The sequence below is a fragment of the Cyclopterus lumpus genome, chromosome 5, assembly GCF_009769545.1.
Source record: "Cyclopterus lumpus isolate fCycLum1 chromosome 5, fCycLum1.pri, whole genome shotgun sequence".
In the NCBI taxonomy this organism is placed as follows: Eukaryota; Metazoa; Chordata; class Actinopteri; order Perciformes; family Cyclopteridae; genus Cyclopterus; species Cyclopterus lumpus.
In genome coordinates this window covers 6,699,519-6,715,869 of record NC_046970.1, presented here as the reverse complement: position 1 = coordinate 6,715,869, position 16,351 = coordinate 6,699,519, and the positions used below count along the sequence as shown (strand labels likewise).

The 16,351-nt window shown below is 46.3% G+C and overlaps 1 protein-coding gene across 5 annotated transcripts in view; it reads right to left on the bottom strand.

Annotated features, from left to right (window-relative positions):
* Positions 1-16,125, bottom strand: part of phactr3b (phosphatase and actin regulator 3b) — a 35,134-nt gene extending 19,009 nt beyond the window's left edge. Inside the window, exons 1-9 of one of the 5 annotated variants that reach the window (XM_034533851.1) lie at positions 14,999-15,099; positions 6,598-6,704; positions 3,645-3,803; positions 3,469-3,543; positions 3,178-3,318; positions 2,089-2,343; positions 1,799-2,006; positions 1,189-1,379; positions 200-353 (exon numbers count right to left, since the gene is read on the bottom strand). In XM_034533851.1, coding sequence (XP_034389742.1) covers positions 200-353; positions 1,189-1,379; positions 1,799-2,006; positions 2,089-2,343; positions 3,178-3,318; positions 3,469-3,543; positions 3,645-3,803; positions 6,598-6,604 — 1,190 coding nt within the window. In that variant the 5' untranslated portion in view covers positions 6,605-6,704; positions 14,999-15,099. Of the gene's footprint in view, positions 1-199; positions 354-1,188; positions 1,380-1,798; positions 2,007-2,088; positions 2,344-3,177; positions 3,319-3,468; positions 3,544-3,644; positions 3,804-5,567; positions 5,797-6,593; positions 6,873-14,998 lie in introns of those variants that run through there. The other 4 variants (XM_034533852.1, XM_034533849.1, XM_034533853.1 and 1 more) reach the window with 4 other exon arrangements.
* Positions 16,126-16,351: the final 226 nt, after the last annotated feature.

Here is a 16,351-nt window from a genome sequence, read left to right as displayed (position 1 = left end):
GGACCATTGTGCGCCGTGTATAGAGACCAAAACAAAAAACAGTGGTGCGTTTAAGGAAAGACCGTTTGTTAGGGGATGGCGAAAAAGTATAGACAACAGGGATGCTGAGTGATGAAGGGACATAGATGGGGCGGAGGAGGGGGGGAAGGTTGGGGTGGGAACTAATAACCGATATGGGTCCACACACAGAGGGACTCACTTAGCCAGCTTCGTCTCTATCTGCTGCCGGATTTCCTGCCGCTCCTGGTCGCTGCGCACAGGGAAGATGTTGCGGTCCTCCAGGTCCCGCTTGCTGGGCCGGTTCCGAAGCTTCACAGTCAGCAGCTCCTTCCGCATCCTGCGCGGGAGGGTGCCTGTCGCGGTGGAGCACAAGTTAAGGTCAGCGGCGCCACAGTGGTTCTGCCAGTCACCACATGGCATGCTTTTGGGCTTTTTCTCATAAGACATAACACCTCATCCATGAAATACCTGCATGCATACTTGTTTCAATAAGAATATGCACATAGTGTTATCAGTGTGATACAAGGGCTTCAATATATATATATATATATATATATATATATATATATATATATATATATATATATATATATATATATATATATATATATATATATATATATATACACACACACACATACACAAATACATTTAAAAAACTCAAACTATTTAGAGGAGCCACCTTTGACAAAGGTCACAGCCTTGAGTCTGCGTGAATGGGTTGCAATTTAGTTAGTTTTGTAGCATAACTGATAAATAAAGAGTACATGTTTTTTTATTATCTGACCTTAAATCTTGTCAATTTATAATTCATTGTAATATACAGTATATATATATATATTTTTTTTCATCACACATTTGCATTCCTGTCCCTGTAGCCATCAGATATTTGCATCGCACTCCTGCCGGAGGCGTGCATGTCTGTGGCCTCCATCATAACTCCACGGCTCATATTTTCATTCCCTCCGGGGTCACAGACAAGTTAAACCGCAGGCGGCTGTGCACCACTGACCCACATGGATGCCCCGAGAATTAAGCCACCGGAGCAGATGTTGAAGGCCCGCCGAAACGCAACGCCCTCGCTGTAAACAAACATCGGCGGAGATTACGCCGCCTCGTTACCCGACTCATATAGAAAGCTGCAGACGACGGCAAAGCGCGTTACCGCTTACTGCATACCAGACTCACCGGAGATGACAGAGTCGTTCCAGCTGTCCTGGTCGTTCAGGTACTCGTCCAGGCGCCAGTTCTCCTTGTTCTCATCGGACTCCTTCTTGCTCCCCGACTCCCCGGCGGGCTCCCTTTCTGTGCTGGATGTGCGGGAGAGACGGCCGTCCAGCCGGCGCTTCAGAGAGGAGCGCGCCTCCTTTGTCTGAAAACTGAGCTCACAACAGCACACAAGACAAGTCTGTCAATTACAACTTCATCATAGCACGGACTCTGGGAATTCTCAACTGTGATTGGCCAGGTTCATACGGAACCAGAACATTATTCATATGTAGTCATTTAAATTTCATAGAATAATATTGCCAGGGAGTAAAATGTTACCCCGGACCCCAGTAGGAGGACTGTGCCTGTCAGTGCACTACAGGTCTTGGGGTTGGATTATAGTTTTCTTCAAACAAAGACCTTAAATATTTATTCTCACAGGGAAAATATCCTATTATTTATTAATGATTCGTTTTTCATTTTATAATTTTAAAAAAAGTCTCATATATTGTAGATCTTCCACCTATGGAATAGAAACTATACTAACAAAAGGCAACTCAATATTTCCAGTGCATGTGTGAGGTCTGACCTGTCCTGTCTGTGTTTGGTGGCCAGGGCGCGGTGCAGTTCCTCAATGATGCAGCTGGGGGGCAGCTGCGAGTGCAGTGACCCGAGGTGCGGGGACCCGGCGGGTGTGAGGATCCTGCCTCTCAACAGGGAGCCGTGGGGGTCTTTGGGAAGAGTGAAGTTCCTGGGTAAGGTGGCTGGAGACTTCTTAACTGGAACTGATGGAGCATCTGGGAAGGAAAGCCATCAGTGTGAGATCACTGCTGCAAAACCAGCAGGGCCTTTGCATCGTGGTCCTCGCGAGGAACTCACAGTCTAGGCTGCCGTGTCTTGGGAGCAGTTTGACCGGCACTTTGGGTGGAGGAGAAGCAACGGCCCGTCGGGGCGGGGTCGCCACTGCTGCCGTCGCCACTGCTGCCGTCGCCACTTCCTGCTTCCCTTCAGCGGCCTCCACCTTCCCCGTCGGCAGCTCGTCACTGCGGTCGCTCAGCAAGACGCTCTCGTCTTCTCCGTCTTCACTCTGACCGGAACCTCCGGGCGACTTCGAATCCTCAGTCACATCTTGCACTGAAACGAGACCATCAGCAATGGTGATGCAAAGGTTTGGCTTGTTCAGGAGGTCTCTGTCTCCACCTAGTGGACAGTGAGGACACATGGCGTTTCATTCAAACCAACAGTTTGAGTTGAATCAATCATTTTATCGTCTTAAATCATGAGCAGGAGCCAAAATAAATCAAATCAAAACTTAAGAAAAACGGAACACTTTTTATGTTAACAAGGGAAAATCCAAGGATTTACTCGTGAATTGCCGGAGAAATAAAAGCATGGAGGATTCCCTCTATATCTTAAATATAAAGTATCGATTTAAGTGACTTAGTAACTACGTAACTGTGCACCACCAATATATGTCTGTTGTTGGACAAACCAATTTTGTTGCTTGACTTGAGATTATTATTTTACTTATTTTAATAATTTTCCTTTTGTTTTGTTTTTAAAACAGTTCCATTGATTGCATTTTCGTGGGTACAACCAACAGATGTACATACAACTGAAAAGTTGTAAAAATTACAAAATGTTACATATGATCAATGAGGAAATCTAAATTGACCTTCTTCCCACCTCTCATTAAGCATTTTTTATTTATTTAAAATTGTGACTAGGATGCAAACGGTGCTGGGCAGTTCGTGTACAGTGGGTTTATCTTTTCGTTAAAAACTGACCTGGAAACGGAAGGGAACCGAGTCTGTTACCCGTTGTTATACTGTATATAAATATTGATTAGAGCAGCTTTAAGTTCCCTTGTTTTACCCATTTGTAATGCAAGTATGTGGAACTGCCTAATGCAGTTTTAATCTTCGAGGCCTTTAAAAACTGGGAGTGTGACAAACAACCCTACTCTACCTGTTGACACCTCGAAATCGCTGCCCAGGTCTTCGCTGGCGCTGGCCAGAGGCGCCGCGGGCTCCTCGTCTGCGTCCTCGGCGTCGGACTGAGTCGGGGTGTCTGGATCCTCAACGTTGCCCCCGCAGGCCAGATCCAACTCTGCATACAGTGCACAGCAGGAGAAGACAGGAATAAGCCCACGCGGCTGGGCATCATGTGGCCGAACAAGTGAACTGTGATCAGCCCGGAGTCACATTATGTGTGCGTGTGCGTGTGTGTGCGTGTGTGTGTGTCTGTCGCATTCTGCACCTGTCTCTGTCTCCCCGGGGTTCCTCCTGACGAGGTCATCTCTCTTCTGTCGCGCAGCTGCCTTCTTCTCCGCGGCTAAACAACACAAACATTTTAATGGAAAATAAATAAATGCAAACACGTGAAGCATGTGACGTGTGCACAAGCATTACAGCGTCTCTCCCTCGCTCACTCACTCGCAGGGGGCTTCAGCTTCTCGTTTTTCTTTTTCCGCCATTTCCAGGGCTTAAAGATGCGCCCCAGGCTGGCCAGCTTGCTGTTGCGGCGGACAGGAGGCGTTCGGACCCCCGAGACCAGGCAACCCGAGTGTAGCGCCCTCTGCTGGTCCATCACATCTGCAACACAAAGCAAACCGTATTAGAATCAAGGGTTAGCAACGAAATCCATCCTGTGGGGGCGGACGTCAACGCATCGCGGTGAGGATTGAAGGAATTCCTCAACTCACCTCGAAACACAATCAGCTGAACGCAACCGCCGCCGCCGCCGCTGTCATGTTAGAGCAGCAGTTGGCTGTAAACGCCCTAATTTCTGAGGTGCAGCGAGCAGCGGGGAGGAAGACAGAGAATTGCATTGTTCACGAGTGACTCACATGGTTTTGGGACAATCAGACCTTCCCTGCCCCCCCCCCCACCGAAGCACGCACAGACAATAGGAGGCTTTTAAAAAGAGAGACACGCGGGGAATGAATACAACTCAGCTTCTGTACAACGACCTTTTCTAAGGTCAATGCAGACATCTGCAACAGTATTCCTGGCTGATCTTGGTGGAGCAGGCGGGAAGCTACGGCGCTGCGTCTCCATGCCCCGATTGTTTACTTGTGCTGTGTTTTTGTTTTGTGTGTCTTTTTTTTTCTGGCAAGAATTCATGCCAGCATTTTTAAAAAGGCCTATTCTTCAGGGGGCGCATGCACATTGTAGTTAATTAAAAAGGGCCAGTGTGTGATTTGGCGGCATCTAGTGATAGAGGTTGGCGTGCCAACCGTGCAGGAGAACGTGAATGGCTCTATCTGGAGCCAGCGTTTGGTTTGTCCACTCTGGGCTGCCGTAGGAACGCAGCGGCGTGCTCGGTCATCACTTATTTGGTCTCAAAAGTCAAACATAACCTGTTGGCTATCAACGAGAAGCTGGAATCTGGGAATGTTTGGCATTGTTGCTCGAAAAAAAAAACAGATTCAAAGCGATCGATTAACACCGACCGGCTTAACGTTGACTCGACTGACAGCCGCAGAGGCTTTGGGTTTCTCTTCACGGACGAAGACTGCCAATCTGTGTTGGCGCCTCTTAGCTGGTACCTTGGAGGTTCACCAAGCGCTCTCAGGTCTGCAGCCCGAGCTGTAGAGGAGCGATCACAATGACGGACAGATAGAGAAGCACATAGGCTGACTTAGCTTGGCTTCTGCATCGAGTGGCGGAGAGAAACGGGGGGGGGGGGGGTTGGAGAGATGGAGAGAGAGCGGTTCTTGGAGAAAGGACAGAAATAGGCACTCCCTCACAATCTGGCTCCGACAACAAGACACCTCGGGGGAGCCTACAGTCGAGCAGTGGGCCGCAAAATCCACTAACACCAACATTTTACTGCGTCTAAATCCACATCATCTGCTAATATCCCTCCAGGAACCTAGTTCTAAACAAACACACACACACACACACACACAAACACACACACTCACACACTCCAGGTGAGGGACGGGATATTTGGCCGTGGGATTTGTTTGGTGGAAGGCGGCCAAGCTGTCATGGAAAAGCGCAACACCTTCGCGGTGTGAATATTATAAAGCAATGTCCAAAAACATCGATATAAACATTAGCCGGTTCCAAGGACGATGCAGGGATCAGCCGTCGGAATGCAAACGTTCCAAGTAGGCACTATGTTCAGGTGGACTTCCAGCCCAGACACATGCCATCATGCAAGTCATTCGCTTTTCCGACATCGAAAAAAGTCCCAAGAAACGGGGGAGGGGCCGTAACTTTTCTATATTAATTCATCTGCCAACTGTTTGCCCAAATTGACTGTTCATTGTTCAACCAATAAAATAGCCGTAATATTTTCCTGAACAACAGACCAACAATCTAAAACCCAAAGAGACTTAATTTACTTACACATAATCCTCACACTGTAGAAGCCAACAACTGATTTATTTGTTGTTGTTGCATTAATATTTGAACTTTGCTGTTCATGGAAACCAACAAAGTTCCAGCTGTGTAATCCAGCTCCAGAAGCTGCACCTTCATCATCATCATCATCATCACCATCACCATCACTCAGTTGAGGAGAACATTTGGCCAATCATTCCTGATCCAGGACCAGCAGCTCGTTGGCACCGCTCAACTGTCGACAATGGGGAAGAAGAAGCAAGTCAGTCACCCCAAGTTGCATGTTGCCCGCCTCGGATGCTGAATCCAGGTCAAGTTTGTGATAGCTGTGGCAGCACAACCCCAGGGTCAGGCTGCTGTTGCCACGGTAACCACGCCGGATGCTCCGGAGAAAGCCCCCCTTCCCCCTCCCCCTTGGAGGCAGAGAATCACCATGGCATGAGGAATAGGGAGTTGCTGGGTGGATAGGAGAGAGAGAGAGAAGCTGCAGCCAATCACGGCCCGGCATGCAGCATCCATAATGTAAGTCAGGGGGAGCCACCGGATTTTTGTTTTTTCGCAATTTGTGTTGAAATATTTATTCCGTTTTCTTGGGGGGGTTTGAGCAAACGTTGGTGTGTCTTTGCTGCAAACGCCGGAGAGAAAAAATAATAATAAAATCACCTTTTCACCACAGTGCGTGGAAAACGTCACAGCATTCTCATCTCTCACATTTCTTACAACTTGTGTTTTTGTAATAAAACACTTTATATCACTAAGGGGTGGGGTCACGTGTTAAGGAAAACACATACTGTATCAATGATACAAGTTCTCACAGTGATGTCGCCACTTAAACAATAAAAAAAAAAGTATTCTTCACTCTAAACTCTCTGCGGAAGTGACTGAGGATGAATATTACGCTGATACCACAAAAAAACTACAAGTCCCAACCGGCACTCTACGCATACCGTTGTTGCGTTTAGGGTGAATACGTGGGACGCTTCGCCGCAAATGGACTCTAAATTAGTGTAATATTGAGTAAGTAGCACATACATACATATCATATGACTCGCAGCTTCCCGGTGCTCCTCCAGCTCTCCGTATTCACATCATACTGTCCCCGTGAAACGGCCGCCGGGCTCAGACCGACCGGAGGCTCGGACACTTTCGGAGAAAGAAAAAACGTGACGGTACTTAATAATACAAATAAAAAAATTTTAAAAAGTGGTATAATACTAGTTTAACAGGCGAAGGGAGCGGTCCGAGTCAGTGGAAACCAAGTGTGAGACACCGGTTTACATCTGCGGCAAGCCGCTCGTGTTGATGTGCCATGTGGACCCCGCCCCTCTGAGGACGGGAGGAAAAAACTGGCACACTCTCATCAGCCCCCTCCCCCCTCACTGCCCAAAACATACTGTTACAGTATAGCCTACAGTAGGGTTACCAAATACGCAAATACACACAAAAGGATTAACGGCAGATACAGTGGATTAAAAAAGACGGCTTGAATAAAATACAATAAAAAAGGAGAGTTATTTCTGAAGTTGTTTTTATGCGGTTGTTGGAACCGTTGAATTGTACCGCATACACAGGTAGGTGTGTGTGTGTGTGTTGGGGAGAAGGAGTGTTAGTAGACTGCCCTCAGTGCAGGGACAGGGGCGTATGTAGCAGTTGACTCGGTCTGAGGCTAAACAGACTATTCAGATGGCCCAGCGTCTGGAACGCGAGAACTACTTGACTGACAAAAATTGAATTTGTAATAATTGTGTTGGACATCGTCAGTTGGCAATCAAAACTGTCTGAACGGCATAAATGATGACACCATCGGTGCACCAATAAACTGGCATGTACGGCACGTTGAGTATCAACTATGGCATCTGCAGAATCTCTGGAAGAGGCCTCGATTCAAACTCTCTAACGAACTTAACCCGCTCATCAAAACAGGGGAGCAGACATAGCAGAAGTAGCTGGAGAGCATTTTTATCGTCGACAGCACGCATAGGCCTCGAGTGCGGCTGCATTCTTTCTCTGTACGCCGTCTGGCGTGTCAGAGAATAATGCAGCACGCATCACATAGAGTATTGACGTCCTGCATCCTTCAGCTACCATCTACTCTATATGAGCACATGTGAATGGATTCTTTCCAATATGAGTATGGGACAATCTACTGGGTTCTAGATAATGAATAAATGATGTCCGATATGTGGATGGATGAACAATTTGACATAGACCATGCAGCTTCTATGTCCTATTTAGGCACTTGTTCACGATACCTTCCAACGAACAAGCTTTCTGGAAACTGAAGCTTTTGCAACATATGGGTTTGTAAATAAGCATGACCGACAGATACGTTGTTGTGGTCAGTATACGCATATTGCAAATATAGCTGCAGCAGCGTATGTTATAAAGTTTGTCCAGCAGAGAGCAATTACACGTTTATTTTACTTTGAAACGTTCCACTTGGTACACATCCCTAGTCATAATTCTCTCCTAAGTGATTCAACGTTACTTCCAAAGTAGAGGACCGACTGCCGGACGAATTGATATTGGCATCCATAAAACCATTCTGCTAAATTGCCTGAATACATCTCAGCAAGTTAACATAAAAAATATATATATACCAGATCAGAAAATGATAACACAGGTAACAGATAACCACAAGTGATAACAGAAGACTCTATTAGTGTTGTTTTTCATTTTCAATATAGGTCTTTAATTTAATTGCATTCACTTCGTTGATGCGGGAGACTTACTGTTAATTATTCAGATGGTCTGTAAAACAAAGCCGTTGTGATTCCAGGTCGATTTTCTAGAGGCACACTCATACGCAAAGCAGGAAGGTCTGCGCTACATCATAGAGGATGGAAGTCAACGGGCTGGATTTCTCCTCAGGGACACGCGAACAGTAAGCAAAGAATGTAAACAGTGGTGTAGGCTATACTCACTGAATCTCATTAAATATTGACAAGCCTTCCTCTAATACGGCCAAGGGTTTAATAAAAGAAATCATAATTTAAAAAAACTGACATATGCAGTTGCCAAGTTGCCATTGGCAACTATTTTGAGAATTGGCCTTAGATTGACATCAGTGCCCATTTGGAAACCAGGCATTTGCTTCGCGTGAGTTTTACACACACGCGCACACACACACACACACACGCACACACACACACACACACACACACACACACACACTAAATATACTGGCGAGTGTTTATGGAGTGAGTATCTTAAAAGTGCATCGTACTAGAATGATATAATGCCTGAATCGCCTCCGGACCACGACTTATATAATATAATAACGAATGAATATGAAAGGACCGCTCAAACAACGTGAGGTGGCACTGTGCGTGTCTCTGCCTTGTTGCGGCCTTTTCCATCTCTTGAATGAACTGCAGCTGTTCATCTGTGGCTCAAACGCAGGCAAAAATATATTTGTCAACGTCGAAAATTGAAAACGTGTGGCTTGGCGGCGATTTGATTAATCTGTTTATCGCTATGGTTTATGAAATGTTGATTAAAAAAAAAAAATTTGCCCGATACAATTCTGCAGAGGACTGGGTGACGTCTTCAGGTTGCTTGTTTTGTCAGAACCAAAACTGTATAAAACCCAAAGATATTCAGTTTGAGATTCTCCAGTCTCATATGTCGATTGACTATAATTTATGGGTTAGTTGATTTATGGGTTACTCGTTCCAAAAAGTAGCACGCTTTGGCTCAGGGAACGAAGCCTGAGACAGCTCCGCTGTTAACAGCAATCAAGGCTGGTTAGAGGTAAAACTAGCAGATAAGCAATCTATTTGTCAACTGTTTGTTTAACGCTCTATAATGGCATGTAATCCGTGGGGTTAGCACATCAGAACAGCAGATCGGCGCTGATTAGCAGCTTTAACTTTTACTTTTTAGGGCTTCACATCGAGCAACCGGCTCCAGCAGGTTCCCGCGGCTGCTGCCTCCAACCCCTCCTCCTCTTCCTTTCTTTTACACTGCTGACTGAGAGATTTTGAGTCCGTCAGCGATCAGGCTCTCTGTTCCTACTCTGGGCTTAGGCATTTGCTTTAATTACATCGGCCACGGAGAGCAACATATCTCCTTTTGTGCTAAAGCTCTCGCTAGGCTGTTTCTATTCCCCATCTCCGTGGGATGCAGTGGAGATTGAAAAACAAATAACTGAAAATAACCCTAAGCTGGGGTGTTCTAGATCCTTTTATTCTTGCTTTTCCAGGGCATCCAACTAATAATATCACATCTCTGTTTCCATTCGCCTGGCCATGCCTAACCCCTTGCTGTGTGGGATGAGGATGTCCAAAGGATCAGCTGGATGCTCTGGGGTGTTCTCGTGTGCAGCATATTGCTTTTTACTCGTATCTGAAAGGAATTAGGTCAGCACATGAAACATTCATAAAAGATACATTATGTGTAAATGGCTGACAGCTTAAGTCAAGTAGCTACCCCCCCCAAACATGCCGAGCCCATGGTGTCGCTGGGTAGATCTCTGCCTCGGCTACACCCTGAGGAAATACAACAAACATGTGGCACGCAGAGCGACCCCCATTTGAATCTGTAAAGGCGGTGTTGCTCAAGTACAAGTCATGGACGTACAGAGCACAATAGAGCCTAAAAGGTCTGTTGGGAGAGAATATACTGTAAATTGCCTGTGGATTACATGCAGAGCCGTAATCACTAGCCACAAGCCATTTATCTGTACGGCCACGGCTTCACCGCCACTTTTTTTATTCGGCCTGCTCTGCGGAGATTGTTTGGTTGTTGGGGGAGGGGAGGCGGTGTGTGTTTGTTTGTGTGTAGCAGGGATAGGTTGTAGTACAGTTCCCTATTGCTGTGTGTGCTGTCGCGCAATCAATCAAGGAATTTCAGACAATTTACTTCCTAAAATAAAAAAAAAAATGATAATAGCAACTCATTTTGCGGACGTTTTGGTACTTGTCAAGCAGCAACCTTCGGTGCTCAATCCCCCCCATGTTAAAATATCCAACTTTACAGCAGAAATAAACATGTTTACAGCCCGTCACAAAAAACAAGTATCTATGGCTAATATTCCAGCTCTTGACAACCGTACAGGGGGTGAATTCTTATATAACCTAGTTGTTTAAATGATATTAAAGTTTCACAAAATTAAGGGTGTGGCCACTTTCAGTTAGCTGCGAGCTGTCTGCTCTGCTGCATCGCCCGGGCCTGCCTCAGCTCTACCGATGATCCACCTTCGCGCCCATTTATTACCTACTACTGAGTGAACGGCCGTAGCCAGGTTTAAGTACAATTTACCTATTACGTCTTTGGTATAAGAGCAGCATAACGTGAGCGTAGCGAGTGTGTGGTTGAGTGCCAGAGAGAGCGACATTGGCAGTTTGTGTGCTCAAACCAGGCGGCAGCCAGCAGGGGACAAAAATGAGTCTGATAGGAGTCTGAGAAAATGACTCGTCTTCTCACTCTGTAAACATTGTACAGAAGTCTATGGTCTCAATCTCTAGTTTAAAGTCTTCTTCAATACAGTATGATGTTCATTTAGCAAAGTATCTTCCAATTTAGACACAAATAGACCATAACGCGGGGTATGCTTTCAAGCTGTGATTGACAAGTTGATGCCGCTACCAGAGCCGTACTTGGTGACTCTTTATCACTCCTCCACATTCCAAAAAAGGTCAGTTCTTTTCACTGGTTGCAAAAAAAAAAAAGTAGGCGACGACCAAAATGCTGACCAGTGGGTGACATCACGACGACTACGTCCACTTTTTATGTACAGTCTATGTCTGTAAAGAGCAAATCAGCCGTAGGCGATCGAAGCAGAGACAAAGACGGATAGTGAGTTTACTGTGATTTTATGGAACAGAGAAGCAGGACGCTTAACTGGCGACATCACTGCTGGGTGACCTCAGTATTTCAGAAATTCTTGCCACTGCCCTGCATCTGCATATGTCCTATCATCACATTGGTGGAGGGTGATGTCATGTTTTGTGCTGCCTCGGTGCTGCACCCCGGGGCTCTGTGGTACCCGGGGACATCTCAGCAGAGTGCATAATGGCATGAGAGATGAGTTGGCACAAAGAAAACGAGGCGCTTGTGAACCAGCCACTGTACTACTGAGTCTGGGCTAGCTAATAAAAAAAAAAAGAATCAATGCTGCACCAAAGACTCAAGGGTAAAACTCACTGATGGAACAGCCCATTACCGTCTCAGCAAAGGGCGACTGTGGGTCAGTGGTTAGCAGGTCCGTCTTTCAATCAGGGGGTTGGCGGTTTCAATCCCCGCCCTAGGCGATGTGTCCTTGAGCAAGACACTTAACCCTGTAGCTGTGTCTACGGTGTATGAATGTAGCATGATTGTAAGTTGCTTTGGATAAAAGCGTCAGCTAAATGAAATATAATGTAATGTAATAAAGCAAAGTCCCATCTATGGTCCTCGATGAGTCACTTTCACTTCTGCAATGCTCTGCAATAATTATCACCGTGCCGTCTGTACTAAGTCCTACATCACTGCTTACAGATTTCCTACTTTTGAAATGAGATGAGATGATAACAACAACAAAAAACTCTTGAGGATTTGCATCAGCTCTAAAAATACCCGGAGAGGGAGCATGAAGTTGAACAAATACATTTTATTGAATTTGAAAGTTACTATTCATTCAAAGCACTGAGGTCCAATTCAAAATAATCTTAAACCTTGCATCAAAATGCTGAGTCAGTGTCTGTGTCCATTCTCGCTCTGTATGTAGCACGACCTTGGACGAAGCGTTTTTGTCCCAATTCTGCGCGAGAGGTCCGGTGACTGCGGTGCTGGACTTGTGATAGCTTACCCCATTGATGCAACATTTATCTATCTGCCAAGCAGAGCCCTCTTGTGGCAGTTTCACCTACTGTTTCACTTTCAACCGCTCTTGATCCTAATTAGCAGCTTTTTTTAGACCTCTCCTGCTCAGCCCAGCGTTGAGGACGGCCGTCAACAATTCTCCAGTCTCATCTGATACTCAACGATGAATCCTACCGACTTATAGGTGCTCTCCAGACCTTTACTCTTGCGCCACCACGAGGTTCACATTTGTATGAAATGACTTGGTACAGACATTCCTGTCCGTCTGCCTGTCTGTATGACGATGCATTGGAACGACTTTGGTGCTCCTCTTGACTTTTCACTCAAATGGACAAATTTGGTCAAAGAAAAAGTCCTCCGTTTTGTCTCCATTGCCCTCCTCAAAGACGCGAGCCGCAACTTCAGACGACCGCTCCGTAGTACTGATAACACCGCTGGACAAACCGCTCCATTAACAGCTTGCTTCCTCCGCATGCCGGTCGTAGTACAATTATAAAATGCTCAATTTTAACTACACAACAGCTGCTGGTATGGACAACAAGATCTGCATCGCTTGTAATCCTTTATCCATGTTGAATTAACCTCTAATCAAGGCTGTTGTCATTTGTTTGTTTTCTGGCGAAGGAGGACACGTCATGACTGCTAAGACATGTATGCATGCATGCATGCATGTCTATATGTATGTATGTATATATACACCCCAAGCTTTTCATTACAAGCAGAAATAAGATAATGAGATATTGATTGGGGCAGCTTTAAGTTCAGTTCAAAGTGGGGTTCAAGATGATACTTTGCATGCAAGATCCATCCATCCATCCATCCATTTTCAATACCGCTTATCCTCATTAGGGTCGCGGGGGCGCTGGAGCCTATCCCAGCTGACATAAGATATTGATTACAAATACGAGTTCTCCGAAAGCCAACGCCATTACTTGCGAATGTATTGTACAGGTTATTATTTCATATTGCCTGATGAATTAAAACTCATGTGGATTACGCTTCATTCCCAAAAAAAAAGAAAACTCTGGTCCTCACTGCCAGCAGAATAAGGAAGTTGCTCTGCCAAGTTCTGTTTAAAGGCGCGTTAAGTGTCCCCCGCCGTCTCCCCTGGTGAGAGAAATTAATATCCAGTTTTGCCAACTGCCAGCCAACATTTGAATGCAGCCCGAGTTCCACCTTTGGGCGAAACCGTGTTGGTTAGTGATGTATCCTGTGTGTGCTGAACAAGGCGGCTGCTCGTCACTGGCTTCCAATGACACTCCAGAAGTCCACATGAAGAGATTTTTGATCCAGAGGGGGTGTTTCAAAACAGCAATGAACGATACATCACAGGGCAATCCTGCAAAGCAAAGGATGGCTCACACACACGCATTCAGTTACGTAACCATAACAACCACAGCAACGTGACAAGCACTGGATGCGGAAACCGAGGCAACAACAACCGGCGGCGGCAAGAGAACTGGAAGATCCTGTGGCCCTATCGTGTCTAAAGATAGCCGGCCCTTGTCAAACAGACTGTAACATCACACACACAAGTGGAAGTGATCATGTGAGTGTGTTGCTACAATGTGAAGCCAAGGCTTCTGTCTCACACCCTGAACCACACACATATACATATACTGTATATGTATCGAACCACCGTTCAATACCTTTCCAAAAACAGTAAATCTCCCGCCTGTGCTGCTCGGTAGCTGTGCCACAGCGATTCCTAAGGGATGGGGGTGGACTTGAGACACGATTCAGTCTAAGTGGCATTTTGCTTTGAATGCTGCTGTACATCACTGGGATGTATTGAGAGGGGGGGGGGGGGGGAAGGAGAAAAGATCAGTGAGCACAGCGGAAAAACACCATGTCGGCCATGTCGGCTCACAGCGCAGTTGGAGAGCTGCCTTCTGCCATTTGGAATCGCCATGGAAACAACCGAACACACAGCCAGCACTCTGATCAGCTTCAACTCAAACGTACTGCGGCCCAATGCGTGATGGCAAGTTGTGCATCCCATCTTTCCATGCTGCTGCTGCAAAAGAGATGGAATCCCCAAAAAACTGGACCATAAAACACACGAGGAGGCCATTCACTTTTAATGCGCAAGTTTTCATTTCCCAACAGTTGCTTTTGATTGGGGCTGTCACTCGCAGCTTAATGATATGGAGAGGAATGAACTTGGCAGTGGGTGACATCAGGGTTATGTAGCCACCGCGGCCAGTTAGGGTCCGCAGGGGACCAAACATCTGAAAATGTATGCACGCTATTAATTACGTCAAATGAACGCGGACTGGTGTGACACCAGTTGGATGCAATGTCATGATACTGCGTGACACAAACCCCCTGAGGTTCGTTGACATTATTATTACACATCGGGCCTAACAGCTCAGCAGCAGTGAGTAGACAATATGCAACGTTAGGGGACGGTAAGTGACGCACGTTTACAACACACGTCCTACCGTTGTTGCATACGAATTCAGAGGGATGGGATCGGCGACACCCCCTCCTCTCCCCACACACACACACACACACACACACACCTCGTTTGAGGTGTTTCTCCATCCAGCCACCACCTGCCAAAAGGCACAATACTAATGAGAAGATGACATCTGTCAACCCCCCCCCCCCCCCCCCCCCCCCCTTCTTACCTGCTCTGTGCGCTTCACCCAACCGGACCTCGGGTATGCTGCTCGGGTCACTCTGAGATCTCCCCCGCTGCAACACGCGATCTCCGTCCAGCCCGTCCGGCGATGCCATGGGGAATAGAAAAGCAACACAAAACAAAATACACGAGAACGAGGGGCGTGATCAACGGTGCTGGCCAAGGTCACCGGCATCAAGTGGTGGAGCAGATTTCTTAACGTGGCCGGACTGCGGCTGCAGCTGCAGCTCCTGGTCCCCGACGCGCAGCAGTGCAGGGGAAATCCATTACGCGCGCAGCATCACGCCTCCTTCAAGTGCTGCTCGTAAACCCCAACTATCAAACTCGACCTGACGTTTTTGTTTGGTTTGCACACAAAAAACTAAATTGCCCCGATATTGCAGGATAGCTTCGTCACAACAAACCCACTTTCCAAAAGTTGTTATTCGCACAGCCCACTTTCTCATTTAGATACATTACAGTGATGCCGACAGGGCGACAGAGAAGTGTAACAGGGAATCTACAAGTCGCTGATTTGTCAGGAGCTATGAGCCTGAATCCAGAACTAAAATCGTAAGTGCTCCGTCCACAGCAACCTCCACCCCCACAATGGCTGACGCTGCAGCTTCAATACCTACATATATGCAACAACAATAAATGTAAGGGCTAAAGTAATCTGTTGTTCACCGGACTGCATCGCTCGTGTTTCTGGGCGCACCGTTTTAGGGGCAATTATTGCGCTTTGATACGTAACATTTCTTACAGCTCATGAAGGCAGCTTTGGATTCACGTCAGCCGGGTCTTGATAGAAAATTAGGTATAAACAATGTTTAAATGGCAGTTTCCCCACTGAACTGAATCGTCTGTATTTCTTTTAATAAAGCAACCACAGTGAGTGAAAGGGTTCCCACTTAGCCTAGTTAAGGCACCCTGTTGTTACTCAATTACTGAAGTGGATGCAATTGAATATTGCAGGCGTAATATCAGTCAATAGCACTTCTACCGAAGTGCGATGAACTTACCTCGGTATGTCCCTGCCGCGTTGCCGTACTGGAGCAGCGGTAGCATTGGCTGGATTTAAGTGGCGAGGCTCTGTTGCTGGCTTCTCTATTGCGTGTGTCTTTACACGCAAGGGGCAACCTCAGGTTTTCTGACGCCAATGCGGAAGTGGCTAAAATGACCAGCAGGGGGCGACTCCTCAGGTTGCAAAAATAAATCCGATCTATGAGAATGCGTCATGTTACAATTATCTTCAAACCAAACGTAGACAAAATAAATAACATATAGGCTACAAATGGTTATGGTGTCAATATAGTTTCTGATTTTTTAATTATTGGCTCTGTCTGAAAATAGATTTTCA